The following is a 15,028-nucleotide window of genomic DNA, read 5'->3' as shown; positions in this document are numbered from 1 at the left end:
TTATTTTTTTAAACCAAAGGTTAAATCGATTAAGGGAGAAAAATAATCAGCTTTTCAGTATATTTTTAGTTTAACATCCAGGTCGGGTCATTGCCCGGCCGGTCCCCGGAGAGACACGCCTTCACCCCGGGTCCGTCCCCCGCTGGGCTCCGCCCCCTTCTCCTCTTCCTCCTCCTCCTCCTGCTCTCCAGCCATCGACGAAACTTCAGAGCCGACTTAACGGCCGTTTAACGACCCGCTGGACTCTAATTTTTACCGCGGAGGGAGATGCTGTGAGGCGGCATGCGACATCCTTTCCAACGGCTGACTCGAGACGTCGCGGTGGAGATGAGTTCATGAGCCAACGGTTGGTAGCGCGAGACCGAACTAACCGTCCCCCTTGTTCTTCTTCTTCTTCTCCCCCTGCGACGTGAACACAATCACGGCCTCAGCCTTCAGGGGGAACCGTCGCGGTCCTCGGACGCTTACGGTGAACGTGTCTTTTGTCACGAACGAAAAGTTAAACGCGATTTATATATCGTCTTTTTATTAATCTTGTAACAGTTTTTAACGCACTTTTTAGGGGGGGAGAAGAAGAAGAAAAAAAATGAAGTTCGGTCCCGTGACGTCACGTCGAGACCGAGGAGAAAGAGGATGTTTTGCTATTGATAATTACACTTTAAAAATGGCAGATTGAGCAGCTTTCCGGAGAACAAGTTGTATTTTATGGCGCATTAAGGAAGTAAGCAGTCTAGTTAAATTAGTTAATTTAAGCTAATGTCTTCAAAGAAGCTAAAATTAACGTAAACGTTAACTATTTATTTATTTAAAGTGTTATTTATTTATATATATATATATGTTTTATTTATTTACACATATATATATATATTATTTATATATATAAATATAAATACAATATGTATTCATTTATATATATATATATATATATAACAATTAATACATATTGTCTTTATATTTATTTACTTCTTCATCTAAAAGTCCAACTCTTTTACTTGCAAGACTGTCTTTTCCGACAATAACAAACAGTCTTGAACGCATCGTGTGAAGCTGTTGTTTTCTTGCCATGCAGTCATGTTATAGTTATAGCTTTCATGTGTTCACTCTTACCTACAAACCACTAATCCAAGAAAATAACCAGCAGATTAATACTGATAAAGATAAGTGTTAGTTTCAATCCATTATTGACAAAATAAATAAACCTCAGCTACAGTATTTTAATATCTTATTGCACATTTATGACTATGAGTAATGTCAAGTTTCCAGCCCTGTGTTTTGCATTGTGTAGACCTAAAGAAACACTTAACACACACGAGGTGTGTCTTGTGCATCGTTGTACACAATACACATTATAGTGCAAATGTCCGTGCACACTTCTGTGTTGCAGGTACCTAACTCCAGCTCCTCCGTTCTCCTGCTAGTTGAAGTGGTGAGTTTGATCTCCGGGTTGCATTTGTGTAGTTTACAAATTGTTTACAGCGAGTGTGACGTGGAGGTCGATGACCTATGGCTGGACGTCTGGTTTGAGTTCAGGGTGACACAAACAACCTCCAATAGATTAAGATGCCAAAAAAATAACAAGGAATTGTGCAATAACATTGAGAATTGATAGTGTATAGAAGCCCGCTCCTATATCCTGTGCATTACTGATATTACAACTAAATAAGGTGGTTAAAAGGTATTTAATTTAACTTTATTGTAGCTTTTCACCAAGAGGAACTTGTTGGTATTTTGGTGCATACAAATCTAGATGGAAAGAGAAAAACTGATAAAAGAACAAGTAGAATGTAAAAATCCTGAGAGATGAGGCGTTATTTTACCATTAAAATAAAGTAAATACTTGTTTTAAATTCTTGCTTCAAGTTATGGCGTTATCCCTGAACAATGTCTGACCTGCAGACAGTAACAATGCATTTGAAAGTGATTTAAATGAACTGCCAGACTTAATCGTTCCGATAGTCTTTCATTTGAAATTGAATATTGTTTCTATCACTTTTTATCCTTTATTATTTATTGCAGTGCCCGTTTCGACTCCATCATGGCTCGTGGTTGCATCTGCTGCGTTAAATACATGCTGTTCCTCTTCAACCTGCTCTTCTGGGTAACTTTGCCACACATCATCTGTCAGAAACTTCATTAACATCCATCGGCAGCGGGATCGGCGTACCAACCAAATCGTTTAATTATCGTCGCATCCGCAGGAAGTCTCTGAGATCCCTGACCGCTTGTCTTTCAGCTGGGTGGGTGTGGCTTGTTGGGCGTGGGCGTGTGGCTGTCGGTGTCTCAGGGCCGCTTCGCCACCCTGTCGCCCTCCTTCCCGTCGATCTCCGCCGCCAACCTCATCATCAGCCTCGGCACCGTCATCATGGTGACGGGCTTCCTGGGTTGCTTGGGGGCCATCAAGGAGAACAAGTGCCTTCTGCTGAGTGTGAGGGAAAAAACTACACTACCCATCATGCATCCCTCGTGGCGTCGTCTGAGTGTATTCTGTCAGGATTTGTGTTTGAATTTTAAATGTTTGAGCCACTTATGGTGTCTCAGTATTGTATATATATTTAACTTTACTGCAGTTGTGTTCAGGGTCCATCACCAAACCCCAAGCTTTGTAATTTACGTCTAATAGCTGAAATTAATGTTTTTAAGTAGTAATGTCATATTTGTTTGTTTTGCATTGATATGAATGCAACATGTATGGTATCCTGCATGTTTCTGCTCATGTTGAACCCTTTTAATGTGACGTGTTTTCAGTTCTTCATCGTTCTGTTGGTCATCCTCTTGGCCGAACTCATCCTCCTCATCCTGTTCTTCGTCTACACCGACATGGTAACGGCGAGTAAAAAGACAAGTCGTATTCATCGATGATCCCCCCCCCACCTGCTGTGCTTGAGTCACCGACTCTTATGTCCCATGATGCACCTCTTCGTCTCCCGTTGGTCCAGGTGAGCGCAAATGCCAGACGGGACCTGAAAGAAGGACTCGTGCTGTACAACACGGAGAGCAACGCCGGGCTGAGGGACGCCTGGAACGCCATCCAGGGAGAGGTACATTACCAACGCAGGAAAATCACCCTCAATCCCTGCAAAGTGTTCATGTATTCACACATTTACCCCCCCCCCCCCCTAGTGGCGATGTTGTGGCGTGACCAACCACAACGACTGGTACGCCGCGCTGCACGACAACGTGGTCCCCGACCGCTGCTGCCAGCAGGTTTTCCCGGGATGCGGACGCAACGCCTCCAACACCTTCTGGACGCAGGTCAGTGCGCTCACGAAGCCGTCATGCTAACGCTCTCAAGTGGTTGTTACCACTCTGATGTTTGTTTACTGTTTATAAAGCTACAAAATATATATATATGTATATTGTATAAAATATATGTATTATATAATATATATATTATGTAAAATATGTAAATATATTTTATATAATACATATATAGAATAAATATATATATTATATTATTATATATATTTATATAATATATATATTTTTTTATATTTGTGTATATATTTACATAGATCATCACTTTCAAAGTATTATTTATTTGTCAAGTCCTTACAAATCATCAGTGAATATTTTTTGAAATTTGTGAACATAATTTTTTTAATGTTGTTTGTTGAACTTTACATTAAAACCACAACAGCCTTTAGTCTTGGACTTCATCTGGATCCGTTCTGATGTGCAGTACTCATTGTGTCCACAGGGCTGCTATGACAAGGTGGAGGATTGGCTGGACAACAACAAACACCTTCTGGGAACCATCGCCATGTGTGTCCTGGTCATACAGGTAAGCAGCTGTACATCAAACACTTCTTAAAACCCATTTTTATAGAACTGCTTTTAAGTGACGTCGTCCTTTTATGCAGTTTGGTCCCCCTAATTTAGTTTGTCTTTTGGTCTTTATTTTGTATTTTACGATTCCATTTTTTTGGCCTTGATTCTCTGTAGAGCACTTTGTAAACTCTGTTTTTAAAGGTGCTATATAAATGAAGTTATTATCAGTACTTCTCCAAAGAGCACTCGTTTATTTATTTGTTAATTAACTTTTATTTAGTTGGCGCTTGGATTCAATTTACGGGGCTTTTAAATAATGAATATTAGTCCATCGAGTATTTAAATATGCTGAACGGCTTCAAGCATATTACAACATAAGGCAAAAAGCCAAGGAATACAAATATTCTATGGCATGAAAAGAATAATTTGTCATAGAAAACAGCATTAAAAGCTTAATTTGTCTTTTAAAATGGCATACAAATCATAATTTGTCATAGAAAAGGCATAACAAGCATAATGTCATTGAAAATAGCATGAAAAGCATAATTTGTCTTTAAAAATGGCATACAAATCATAATTTGTCATAGAAAAGGCATAAAAAGCATAATTTGCCATATATTATGGCATAACAATTATAATTAGTCATTGAAAATGGCATTAAAATCCTAATTTGTCATAGAAAAGGCATAAAAAGCATAATGTCATAAAAAATAGCATGAAAAGCATAATTTGTCGTTTAAAATGGCATACAAATCATAATTTGTCATAGAAAAGGCATAAAAAGCATAATGTTATAGAAAATAGCATGAAAAGCATAATTTGTCTTTTAAAATGGCATACAAATCATAATTTGTCATAGAAAAGGCATAAAAAGCATAATTTGCCATATATTATGGCATAACAATTATAATTAGTCATTGAAAATGGCATTAAAATCCTAATTTGTCATAGAAAAGGCATAAAAAGCATAATGTCATAAAAAATAGCATGAAAAGCATAATTTGTCGTTTAAAATGGCATACAAATCATAATTTGTCATAGAAAATGCATAAAAAAGCATAATGTCATAGACAATAGCATGAAAAGCATAATTTGTCTTTTAAAATGGCATACAAATCAAAATTTGTGATAGAAAAGGCATAAAAAGCACAATTTGCCATATATTATGGCATAATAATTATAATTAGTCATTGAAAATGGCATTAAAATCCTAATTTGTCATAGAAAAGGCATAAAAAGCATAATGTCATAAAAAATAGCATGAAAAGCATAATTTGTCTTTTAAAATGGCATACAAATCATAATTTGTCATAGAAAAGGCATAAAAAAGCATAATGTCATAGACAATAGCATGAAAAGCATAATTTGTCTTTTAAAATGGCATACAAATTATAATTTGTCATAGAAAAGGCATAAAAAGCATAATTTGCCATATATTATGGCATAACAATTATAACTAGAATGGGCACTCGGTAGAGCGCATACCTTCGCATATCACAAGATTGGGCATAGAATTATGAACATTTTGGCATTAGTTGCATGCCAATTGGACAAAAATGTATCGCGCTATGGTAAAAAAAGAGTTTGACCTTTCCATGACCTTGACCTTTGACCCGATTGATCCCAAAATCTAATCAAATGGTCCCCGGATAATAACCAATCATCCCACCAAATTTCATGCGATTCAAGAACATTTTGACCTGTTCATGACCTTTGACCTTGACCTTTGACCCGATCGATCCCAAAATCTTGTCAACTGGTCCCCGGATAATAAACAATCATCCCACCAAATTTCATGCGATTCGGTTCAATACTTTTTGAGTTCTGCGAAAGATTTTGACCTGTTCATGACCTTTGACCCGATCGATCCAAAAATCTAATCAACTGGTCCCCGGATAATAAACAATCATCCCACCAAATTTCATGCGATTCGGTTCAATACTCTTTGAGTTCTGCGAAAGATTTTGACCTGTTCATGACCTTTGACCTTTGACCCGATCGATCCCAAAATCTAATCAACTGGTCCCCGGATAATAAACAATCATCCCACCAAATTTCATGTGATTCGGTTCAATACTTTTTGAGTTTTGCGAATAACACGCATATAAATAAATAAATACACGGCGATCAAAACATAACCTTCCGGCATTTTCAATGCGAAGGTAATTAGTCATTGAAAATGGCATTAAAATTCTAATTTGTCATAGATAATGGCCTAAAAAGCCATCATATGTTGTATAAAATCTATCAGGAAAAGCTATAGCGTGGTGTTCATTAGAAATGTCCCAAAAGGTCGCAGCATCGTCATATACAAAGTTGCATGTCCTAAATCTTGTAACCCTCTCTTGCGTGTTGCTCCTCCAGCTCCTCGGCATGGCCTTCTCCATGACGCTCTACCAACAGATCCACCGCGCAGGCAAGAAGTACGAAGCCTGACGCCGCAGCAACCCGTTCAAACCGGTTCCATAAACGCATCGCTCGGTTTACTGCGAGAGACATACGCCGAAAACCATGTGCGCCTTTTTATCTCGCTTTGTTTTTCTATCTATTGAACTAGTTTTTTTGATTAGTCAGCTTTTCATCACTAATGCATGTTATGTGAAATATTTGTGTGTCGGTGACGAGGAAAAAAAGAAGGAAAACAAACATTGTGTACTTAACGTGTTCAATAAAAGCTCTCGTAATGAACCTCGCCTATTGACCATTTAAATAGCTAGACTTAAGCTCTGGGGGTGTTTAGTGGACTTGGAACTAGAAGAACAGAAATCTATTTATGCACACAGCTGAACCTCGGACCACCAGGAGGACATTTCTCCCACTTTGTGTTCCTCCTGTTTCGGGCAGCTTCTCTGGGATCTTCTACTTGACACCCTTCAAACTTTACTCTGATTATCGAGCTCATCTCTCACGTTAACATCTAGATCAATAACCCGTTTGATGCTGTTACTGATAACTTATAAAAAGCGTGTTTTGCTTTAAATGACAAACAGATGAATAGAGAGGTAGATTTTAATCAAGTTAACAGGAGATTTATCTAAAATATTGGTTTCTAGAGTTAGTGATCGGTTCAATGTCACGACACATTCTTTCACAGCAGCACGCTCAATGAAATGTCTTGTAAAGAAACTTTCACATTTTGGGAATTACAGTCCGGCTTCCTAAAAGGATCCGAGTGGATTCATGATACGAACTTAGTTTAGCATGAATATAAAAGTTGAGATCGGCCAGCGGAGACTCTAGAAGTTGTCCAGCTGGTTTTATCTACAGGAAGTATTTATTCCCTTAAATCTTGCAGCGGTCCATCATAGTTATTGATTGCACCGCCGCGGCTACAGATCCATCGTGTTGTCGTTGTCAACGATGACGTTTCCTTTGACGACGACGTAGCGAATCAGCTCCTGATGTCCTCCCAGCTGGTAGATCAGGTGCTCCCACCTGCAGGAAAACACACGCAGGAGTTCATCACATATTTAACACTCTTTAGTAAGAACAAAACATCAAGACGACAATAAAACTACTTACAAGTTAACTTTTATTTTAGTTAGACCTGGTGCTACAGTCAAATCAGCTGATTTAACAAGGTATTTCTGTGTTTTATATATATATTTCTTATATGTATATATTTATTATTTTTTATATACAGGACTGTCTCAGAAAATTAGAATATTGTGATAAAGTTCTTTATTTTCTGTAATGCAATTAAAAAAACAAAAATGTCATGCATTCTGGATTCATTACAAATCAACTGAAATATTGCAAGCCTTTTATTCTTTTAATATTGCTGATTATGGCTTACAGCTTAAGAAAACTCAAATATCCTATCTCTAAATATTAGAATATCATGAAAAAGTATACTAGTAGGGTATTAAACAAATCACTTGAATCGTCTAATTAACTTGAAACACCTGGAAACACATTTTCAAATGTTTGATTTTGTTTTGCTGTTATAAATCTTTTTTTTTACTTGGTCTGAGGAAATATTCAAATTTTATGAGATAGGATTTTAGAGTTTTCTTAAGCTGTAAGCCATAATCAGCAATATTAAAAGAATAAAAGGCTTGCAATATTTCAGTTGATTTGTAATGAATCCAGAATGCATGACATTTTTGTTTTTTTAATTGCATTACAGAAAATAAAGAACTTTATCACAATATTCTAATTTTCTGAGACAGTCCTGTATATAAATATATGTTATATACATATATATTTAAATATATATAAATAGTATATTTATATAGCTATTTTTAAATATAGATATATATTATATATATACATTATTTATATACATAATATATATATGTATAAATATATATTTTTTATATATATTTATATATATATATGTTTCTCTATATATATTTTATATATATACATTTATTTTTATATATATATATATTTGAATTTATATATATTAGTTTGAGTATATGTATATATTAGTTTGAGTATTCGAAGACCTCTATTGAATGTTTAGTGAACTGCATCAAATCAAAATCCACCGGTATGACTGTGTGTATGACGACTGGACTGCACTCTGTAAAGCGACTTCGGGTGACTTGAGAAGCGCTATATAAAATCAATGATTATTATTATTAAAGAGCCACTAGTTTAAACAACAGCTGCTGTGATACGTCACAAGCAGAATTTAAAGCGTATGCAAAATTGCAAAAATGTTAATTTGACTGCAATGTACTGAAGTGAACTCTGAACTCTCCTTCTTATGCAACACCTCCTCTAGGCACGCTTAGACATGCACAATACATTGATTATATAGAGTGAGTCTCTACCGCGTGGCGTGGAGGACCAGCAGGTCTCCGTGCTTGCCGACCTCCAGCGAGCCGTGTGTGTGTGAGCGCCGCAGGGCGTAGGCGGCGTTGATGGTGGCGGCCGCCAAGGCCTCGGGCATGGACATCCTCATGTTCACGCAGGCCAGGTGCATCACCATCGGCTGAGGGAAGGGAGAAGGAGGGGACATGGGAGGGAGGATGAAGGGAGGGAGGAGGGAGGGAGGATGGAGAGAGAGAGGACTCACCATGGAGCAGCAGTAGGCGTTGGGGTTGAAGTCGCTGCCGAGGGCGACGATGACGCCAGCGTCCAACATGTCTCTGGCCCGCGGCTGAGGCAGCCTGGACACACACACACATATAACACATATAACACACACACACACACTTAAATAATATAGAAACTCAAATACTTAAATCAAGTTCAGTGCCCTGCATTTTGTACTTATGTGCAGCAAAAGTTCTGATACATTGTTATTATAATATTATATTATTATTATAATACTATATTATTATAATATACCGGAGGATGTACGCTGTGGTCGGAAGGAGGACGGCGGCGGTCCTCGTTGTTGCCATGGCAGCGATCCCCTCATCGGTGACCTCCTCCAGGTGACTGATGGCTAAGGCTCCGAGCTCTGCACCCAGCTGACGCACGCACGCACGCACGCACGCACACACACACGCACACACACACACACACACACACACACACACACACACACACACACACACACACACACACACACACACACACACACACACACACACACACACACACACACACACACACACACACACACACACACACACACCCTTATTTTCAAGCTTCATATACAAAACATTGAATAAATAAATCAGCAGATTAACTGAAAAAAGTTTATTTGCAGCCCTCTTTTTCTTTTTTTTTACGACCACTTCTTAAGCACCAAGAAATATTGGAAACATTGGCACTCAGAACTTATTATGGACATCTAATCATGTTATTTCTTATTAAATAATAATGATAATCATCCCATGTTGCGAGGCATCGATCCATCTTAAAGCTGGATTACAGCAACAGGGCCTTCCTGGATGTGGCGGTACCTGAGCAGAGTTCATGGGGTGGAGCTCGTCTCCGTGGAAGTTGATGTCGAGGCCCAGCTCCTTCCCGGCCTGCAGGATGGAGCGCGTGGCGCGCAGGTCGAACACGCCTTCCTCGCAGAACACGTCGATGTTGTGGACACTCAGCGTGCCGGCGGACATCCTCTCTTTGAGCGCCGGCAGCTGCACCTGCAGGATGTCCTCCGTGGCTTCTGCAACCGTCTTCCCCCTGAAGGAAGGGGAGGGGTCAGAGAAACCGACTGCTGGTGAAATTACTCTTTTATTTTCTTCCTTTAGGTCAAAATACATTAATTAAACTGGTAAACTATCACTAAATAGTCCATTAAAACTATTAAACTTTGTATAAATGTGCATCTGTCCCTGACAACATCTGTACGGTTATGAAGGTCGATGTGTCTTTATTACGCAAACAAACAAAAATGTTTTGAGAACAGATTTCTTATTTGTACGTTGTTGTTTTTTTGAGCAATTTTGTTTATTTTGAAAGCAAAGATTTTTAATTTCCAGCAACAAATTGTAGTTTTTATAAGCAAAACTAAAAATTAATTTACTTAACGAGAAATTTCAATCTCGAAACTCTTTTTTGTTGTTGTTTACGTAATAAAGAGACAAATCTACCTTCATATACTGTCACGTGTATGTGCGATTTCCTTTTACCTTTTCAAAATAAAAGTCAGATTAACCCATTAAGAGAGGAAGTGGATTAAATCCTCTATACATTCTTCATAACAATACAATATCAAAAAGGCAAAACTAATGAGGCAAATACAAAAACAGGCACTCAACCTTCCATGGAGAGATAAAAATAAAAATAAATTAAAAAGCTAGTGGGGGGGGGGGCATACCTGGGCACCGCGTGGGCCCCGCAGTAGGTGGAGGAGATGTTGATGGGCGTCGTGCGCGCGGCCTCCTCGATGACCTCCAGCATCTTGAGCTCGGCCTGCAGCTCCAGGCCGTAGCCGCTCTTGCACTCCACCAGCGTGGTGCCGGCTCGCTGCATGCGGGCCAGCCGGCCGCGCAGCGCGGCGAGCAGCTCCGGGGAGCCGGCGGCGCGCGTGTGCTCCACGGTGAAGTGGATCCCTCCGCCGGCCCGGTGCACGTCCATGTAGGTGGCACCGGCCAGCTGCGGCCAGGAGTGTATTATTTATTCACCCGTTTTTATTTGTGAAAGGTAAAAACAAATTATTTTGAATTTCATCAAACATGATTTACCTTCATTGCAAACTCATGCACCCTGTCCCCAGCCCAGACCGGGTGTGTGTGGGCGTCCACCAGCCCTGAAACAAGACCAGGGTTCACACACACGTTGACCAATGGATGTCCATGACCTTTCCATGACCTTAAACCGAACTTCCATGACCGAACATTTTGTGAAATCTCGGTACATACACGAGTAAATACCTTAAATGACAAATTAACGAGACAATAGTTTGATTAAAAGAATAGCAATGAACATATATGAAAATAATACATTCCATGACGTTTCCAAAATGTTGGGACTTTTCCAGGCCTGGAAATAACCATTTTTAAATGACATGACTTTTCCAAGTTTTCCATGATCGTAGGAACCCTGCAAGACGCTTCTTTTTTTACACTCATCCCTGATGTCCCGTTGTGTGCAGACAGCTGAGCCGCCACTCACCAGGCAGGACGCACATGCCTGCAGCATCGATCACTCTATCGAAGCTCGACTCGGGGTACTGCTCTCTGATGGTCTCCGCGGGCCCCACAGCTTTGATCAGCCCGTCTCTAAAAGAAGAGATATGCTTCAATGCCACCTCAAAGCACAGGATCTGTACATGCAGTTTAAATGGGCATCAAATAGAGTCTAACACTTATTAGCAAGGTGTACATTTAAACATGTACATGTAAACCATTAAAAAGTGAAAATAATTAATATTTATAGAATTTTTCAGACGTTTACAGCTATCCAGTTCTCATGTGAAATAAGTACGACCAGTAGGGGGCGCCAAAGTGCACTAGGTTAGATGATATATACTTTATTAATCCCCAAGGGGAAATTAGTTCTCTGCATTTAACCCATCCTTAGTTATTAAGGAGCAGTGGGCTGCAGTGATGCGCCCGGGAAGCAACTGGGGGTTCAGTGCCTTGCTCAAGGACACTTCGTCTTGCTACTAATGGGGAGAGCCGGGATCGAACCGACAACCTTGGGGTTGCAGGACGACCCCCTTACCCCACTGAGCTACAACCGTCGTTACATTTTTACATTCCCTTTAAGTTTTAAAAACCTGCAGATCAACTAGAGCCGAGCTGAGATTCAGTATCTGAGCTAAAGCTGATCACATGTCCGCCCCCTCTCAGACAACACCGAACAAAGAGGGTCTTCTCTTGCTCCTCACGAGGTATGACGTAATCTCAAACTCACCTCCCGATCACTACGCTCCCATTTTCAATCACGCACAGATTTTGCATCCCGTTTTTGGTGAGGAACTTCTCTCCGTCGTTGCAGATCAGAACGACCTGTCGGGCGTCCTTCACCAGCAGCCTGTAAGCGCTGGACATTTTGATTCATCCACAACAAAAAGAGCACCAGCTTCAGAGGGGCCGGCTTTTAAAGTGGTTTGGGATCAGGCAAATATTTGACCAGGAGAAGAGTTTAAAGTGCAGAGAGAGAGAGAGAGGGGGGGGGGGCGGTGCTTCTGCCACAGACAACTTGTAATAATCACACACACTCAGATACCACACGCAAAAAACCACAACAATCCGGTTTAAGAAAGGGTACAATAACAGTTTTATTGTCTGTATAACAAAGTCACAACATTAAATTGGCCTCACATACAGTAAAAAGAAAAAAAAGGAATATTGGTTTCAAAACTGCTTGGAAAATAACCGCAAACACTCATTTGTTTCACATGGTGAAAACACAAACACACATCAACTACGAAGTTCAATCACACAACGGGGCCGAGTCCTCTTCGTCACTCCCTCATCTCACCGTCTTCCTCCTCTTCTTCTACGCCTCGGATGTACAACACGTTATTGCACCTGTGGGAATGAAGCGCGCCCGTTAGCACGCAGCGCTAAGACAGAAGAACAATGCACAGAAGCACGTGTATCACAAGTTTAATTATTAACCCAGGTTAGTTGAAGAAGTTTGAAATATTAAGGATTGAGCATAAAAAGGTACATTGTCTGTATTATTTTGAGTAAAATTGTTGTTTTGGGCCGTTTCCCCATAAGAATCATCCATATAGGTAGATTTAAGTAACTAACAAGAACCCATAATCAAACTAGTTATGGAATAAAAGATGTTTTATGTTTACAACATACCTGACCAGCACTTCACCGAGATGACCCGCCAACGCTCCGTCCACGTACTCTTCCGTGTTCGCCAACTATCAGGGAAATGTGGGAATAGAAAAAGGTCAAGAGGTCATCATTGCCAGCATTTATATATATTTTTTTGCATTATTATCAATGGCACAGCTGGAGGTAATAAAACCACAATACTTGGAAATATTCAAATTATACAAGGATGGCATACATTAGGAGACCCGTCATAGAAAACTAAAATGTATTGTATAATATACATATAAACATACTATATTGTAACTGCGATAAAGTTAATTTGAGGACAATGTTACGCCACTGATATCATAGAATAGCATAATAATGCAATCTAAAAACAATGAACTCTTCAGAATATTCAGACAGTGAAATGTGAACAAAATGTTTTAAAATTCTTAATAAATCAAATAAATTGATTAATATTGAACATTTGGGACCGAATCTTTTGCAAATGCTTGATTTGATGTCCATATATTGTGCAATAAGTCAAACGCCTGCCAACATATTGGCGTTGAGAAAATGTTTTTTAATCTTAGAATAAAGAAACAATAGAATGTTCTCACCTGCATATTCATGTACCCGTCCACAGACACCAGGTAACCCTTATACTCCATACCCCACTTCAGCTTCACCATCACGGGTTTCCCGGTGAGGCCGTTGAGGAAAGGCTTCGGGTTCAGAGGTAAACTCTACGGAGGAAACGAGATGAGGAGTTATTCTACAATGTTATACGGCGATGTGAGATAATAGATTTATGGAGATAACATTCGCCAACATCATCCATCAGGGTCCATACACGTTTTGAACAATGGATTTACATGACTTTAAACCAAATTTCCAACATGTTGTGAAATCTCGGTGTCTACATGACAGTGGATTATCCCTGAGCTGCTGTTGCTATGGCCAACAGACTTGTCACTCGCAGCGCAAAAACAAAACAAATGTGCCCGCTTATAGTTTAAGTGTCTTTCTTTTAAAAACATCATAATTTTTTCAAATTCAGCGTGAATGAACATATGAATATAACATATTTCCATGACCTTTCCAAAACTTTTGTGATTTCATTTTTGTTTCAAGGACTTTTCCAAGCCTAGAGATAACCATATTCAAATTCCATGACTTTTCCAGGTTTCCCATGACCGTAAGAACCCTGATCCATCTGTATTATTGGAAAATGAATGTTGCATATCACCAACATATCAAACGAAGACGTGCATCTGGGGCCGTTTTCCTGGTATGTGATGACATCATAGTAAATTTGGCAGAACACATATTATAAGTTTGTACTTTCATAAACACCTTTGGGCTAAAAAACAACTATTTGTTGTTACTGGATGCATTTACAGCTGGCTATGCATTGGATACGAGTAGAACAACAACTTAAAATAAATGTAAAAAACGATACGCTCACGTTTGCACTGTTCTGCTCAGTGTCCGGTTTACAGCATATAAGAAGTAAGTTAAGCGTGTCACGGTTTGAGCCAGGCAACTCAAACAAGCAAGTGTCTCTACGGTAATATAGCAATTAAATAAAAAACAATATCGATGCACCGTTTGCCAATAAGCATGTGCAGCATATCGTTAAATTATGAGGTTTTCTGAATGGAGTTCGGGGACTTTGTCCCAACAGACATCCGGACGACCTGCAACACAAGGCCGCACAACTCCGCTTGGACACGGCCGCGTGTCATCGAACAGAAGATCACACCGAGGTCACCTCATTACCGGGTCTGTAATTATTCATTACATTTTTCCTCGGCACGTGTGCGTAAAAATGAGAGATTAAATCATCCCAAAGCATGAATGAGAAGCTAACATAGCTAATGCTAACTCTAGTCGCACAGGGATGGCAAATACCATCAAAGAAAACAAAACATAAGTTGATGGTTAACATTAGTAAGATATACTCACCATTGTTGTTGTACTAAAAGCGTTCTGAGAATGAATTAACTTGATATCTTTTCGTCACAGAAACGTCAGTACTTCGCAAAGCAGCACACACGCTTTACCGCCAAACCGGAAGTACAGCCTATGACCTCGTGAGTAGTCTTCATGTTTCTACACACTGC

At 39.5% G+C, this 15,028-nt stretch overlaps 3 protein-coding genes across 3 annotated transcripts; 1 reads left to right on the top strand and 2 right to left on the bottom strand.

Annotated features, from left to right (window-relative positions):
• The first annotated feature begins 193 nt into the window (after positions 1-193).
• Positions 194-6,456, top strand: LOC130200426 (tetraspanin-9). Its single transcript, XM_056424703.1, has 9 exons — positions 194-346; positions 1,385-1,426; positions 2,017-2,098; positions 2,234-2,425; positions 2,746-2,820; positions 2,937-3,038; positions 3,121-3,252; positions 3,698-3,781; positions 6,133-6,456. The coding sequence occupies exons 3-9, from the start codon at positions 2,036-2,038 to the stop codon at positions 6,202-6,204; spliced, it is 720 nt and encodes a 239-aa protein (XP_056280678.1). The 5' UTR covers positions 194-346; positions 1,385-1,426; positions 2,017-2,035; the 3' UTR covers positions 6,205-6,456.
• A 305-nt stretch (positions 6,457-6,761) lies between these two features.
• Positions 6,762-12,214, bottom strand: amdhd1 (amidohydrolase domain containing 1). Its single transcript, XM_056424701.1, has 9 exons — positions 12,037-12,214; positions 11,293-11,399; positions 10,863-10,927; positions 10,496-10,773; positions 9,633-9,858; positions 9,070-9,194; positions 8,795-8,888; positions 8,550-8,710; positions 6,762-7,203 (listed from the first exon to the last, which is right to left on the bottom strand). Exons 1-9 carry the CDS (start codon positions 12,171-12,173, stop codon positions 7,098-7,100), a joined length of 1,299 nt encoding a protein of 432 aa, XP_056280676.1. The 5' UTR covers positions 12,174-12,214; the 3' UTR covers positions 6,762-7,097.
• Positions 12,215-12,385: 171 nt separating this feature from the next.
• Positions 12,386-14,980, bottom strand: snrpf (small nuclear ribonucleoprotein polypeptide F). Its single transcript, XM_056424964.1, has 4 exons — positions 14,871-14,980; positions 13,523-13,648; positions 12,942-13,006; positions 12,386-12,656 (listed from the first exon to the last, which is right to left on the bottom strand). The coding sequence occupies exons 1-4, from the start codon at positions 14,871-14,873 to the stop codon at positions 12,590-12,592; spliced, it is 261 nt and encodes an 86-aa protein (XP_056280939.1). The 5' UTR covers positions 14,874-14,980; the 3' UTR covers positions 12,386-12,589.
• Positions 14,981-15,028: the final 48 nt, after the last annotated feature.

Source organism: Pseudoliparis swirei, chromosome 10, assembly GCF_029220125.1.
Source record: "Pseudoliparis swirei isolate HS2019 ecotype Mariana Trench chromosome 10, NWPU_hadal_v1, whole genome shotgun sequence".
Classification (NCBI taxonomy): Eukaryota; Metazoa; Chordata; class Actinopteri; order Perciformes; family Liparidae; genus Pseudoliparis; species Pseudoliparis swirei.
The sequence above is the reverse complement of the archived record's forward strand: the minus strand, read 5'-3'. Positions and strand labels throughout refer to the sequence as shown.

Bases quoted from the DNA above. Each gene is read 5' to 3' on its own strand.
- LOC130200426 (XM_056424703.1), top strand. From the start codon at position 2,036: ATGGCTCGTGGTTGCATCTGCTGCGTTAAATACATGCTGTTCCTCTTC. The intron at 2,099-2,233 runs GTAACTTTGCCA...CTTGTCTTTCAG, and splicing joins TCTTCAACCTGCTCTTCTGG to CTGGGTGGGTGTGGCTTGTT. The intron at 3,039-3,120 runs GTACATTACCAA...CCCCCCCCCTAG, and splicing joins GGAACGCCATCCAGGGAGAG to TGGCGATGTTGTGGCGTGAC.
- amdhd1 (XM_056424701.1), bottom strand. From the start codon at position 12,173: ATGTCCAGCGCTTACAGGCTGCTGGTGAAGGACGCCCGACAGGTCGTT. The intron at 10,928-11,292 runs GTGAGTGGCGGC...GTCTTGTTTCAG, and splicing joins AGGCATGTGCGTCCTGCCTG to GGCTGGTGGACGCCCACACA. The intron at 9,859-10,495 runs GTATGCCCCCCC...CCCTTCCTTCAG, and splicing joins GGGGCCCACGCGGTGCCCAG to GGGGAAGACGGTTGCAGAAG.
- snrpf (XM_056424964.1), bottom strand. The intron at 13,007-13,522 runs GTGAGAACATTC...TTTCCCTGATAG, and splicing joins ACGGGTACATGAATATGCAG to TTGGCGAACACGGAAGAGTA. The intron at 12,657-12,941 runs GTATGTTGTAAA...TCATTCCCACAG, and splicing joins CTCGGTGAAGTGCTGGTCAG to GTGCAATAACGTGTTGTACA.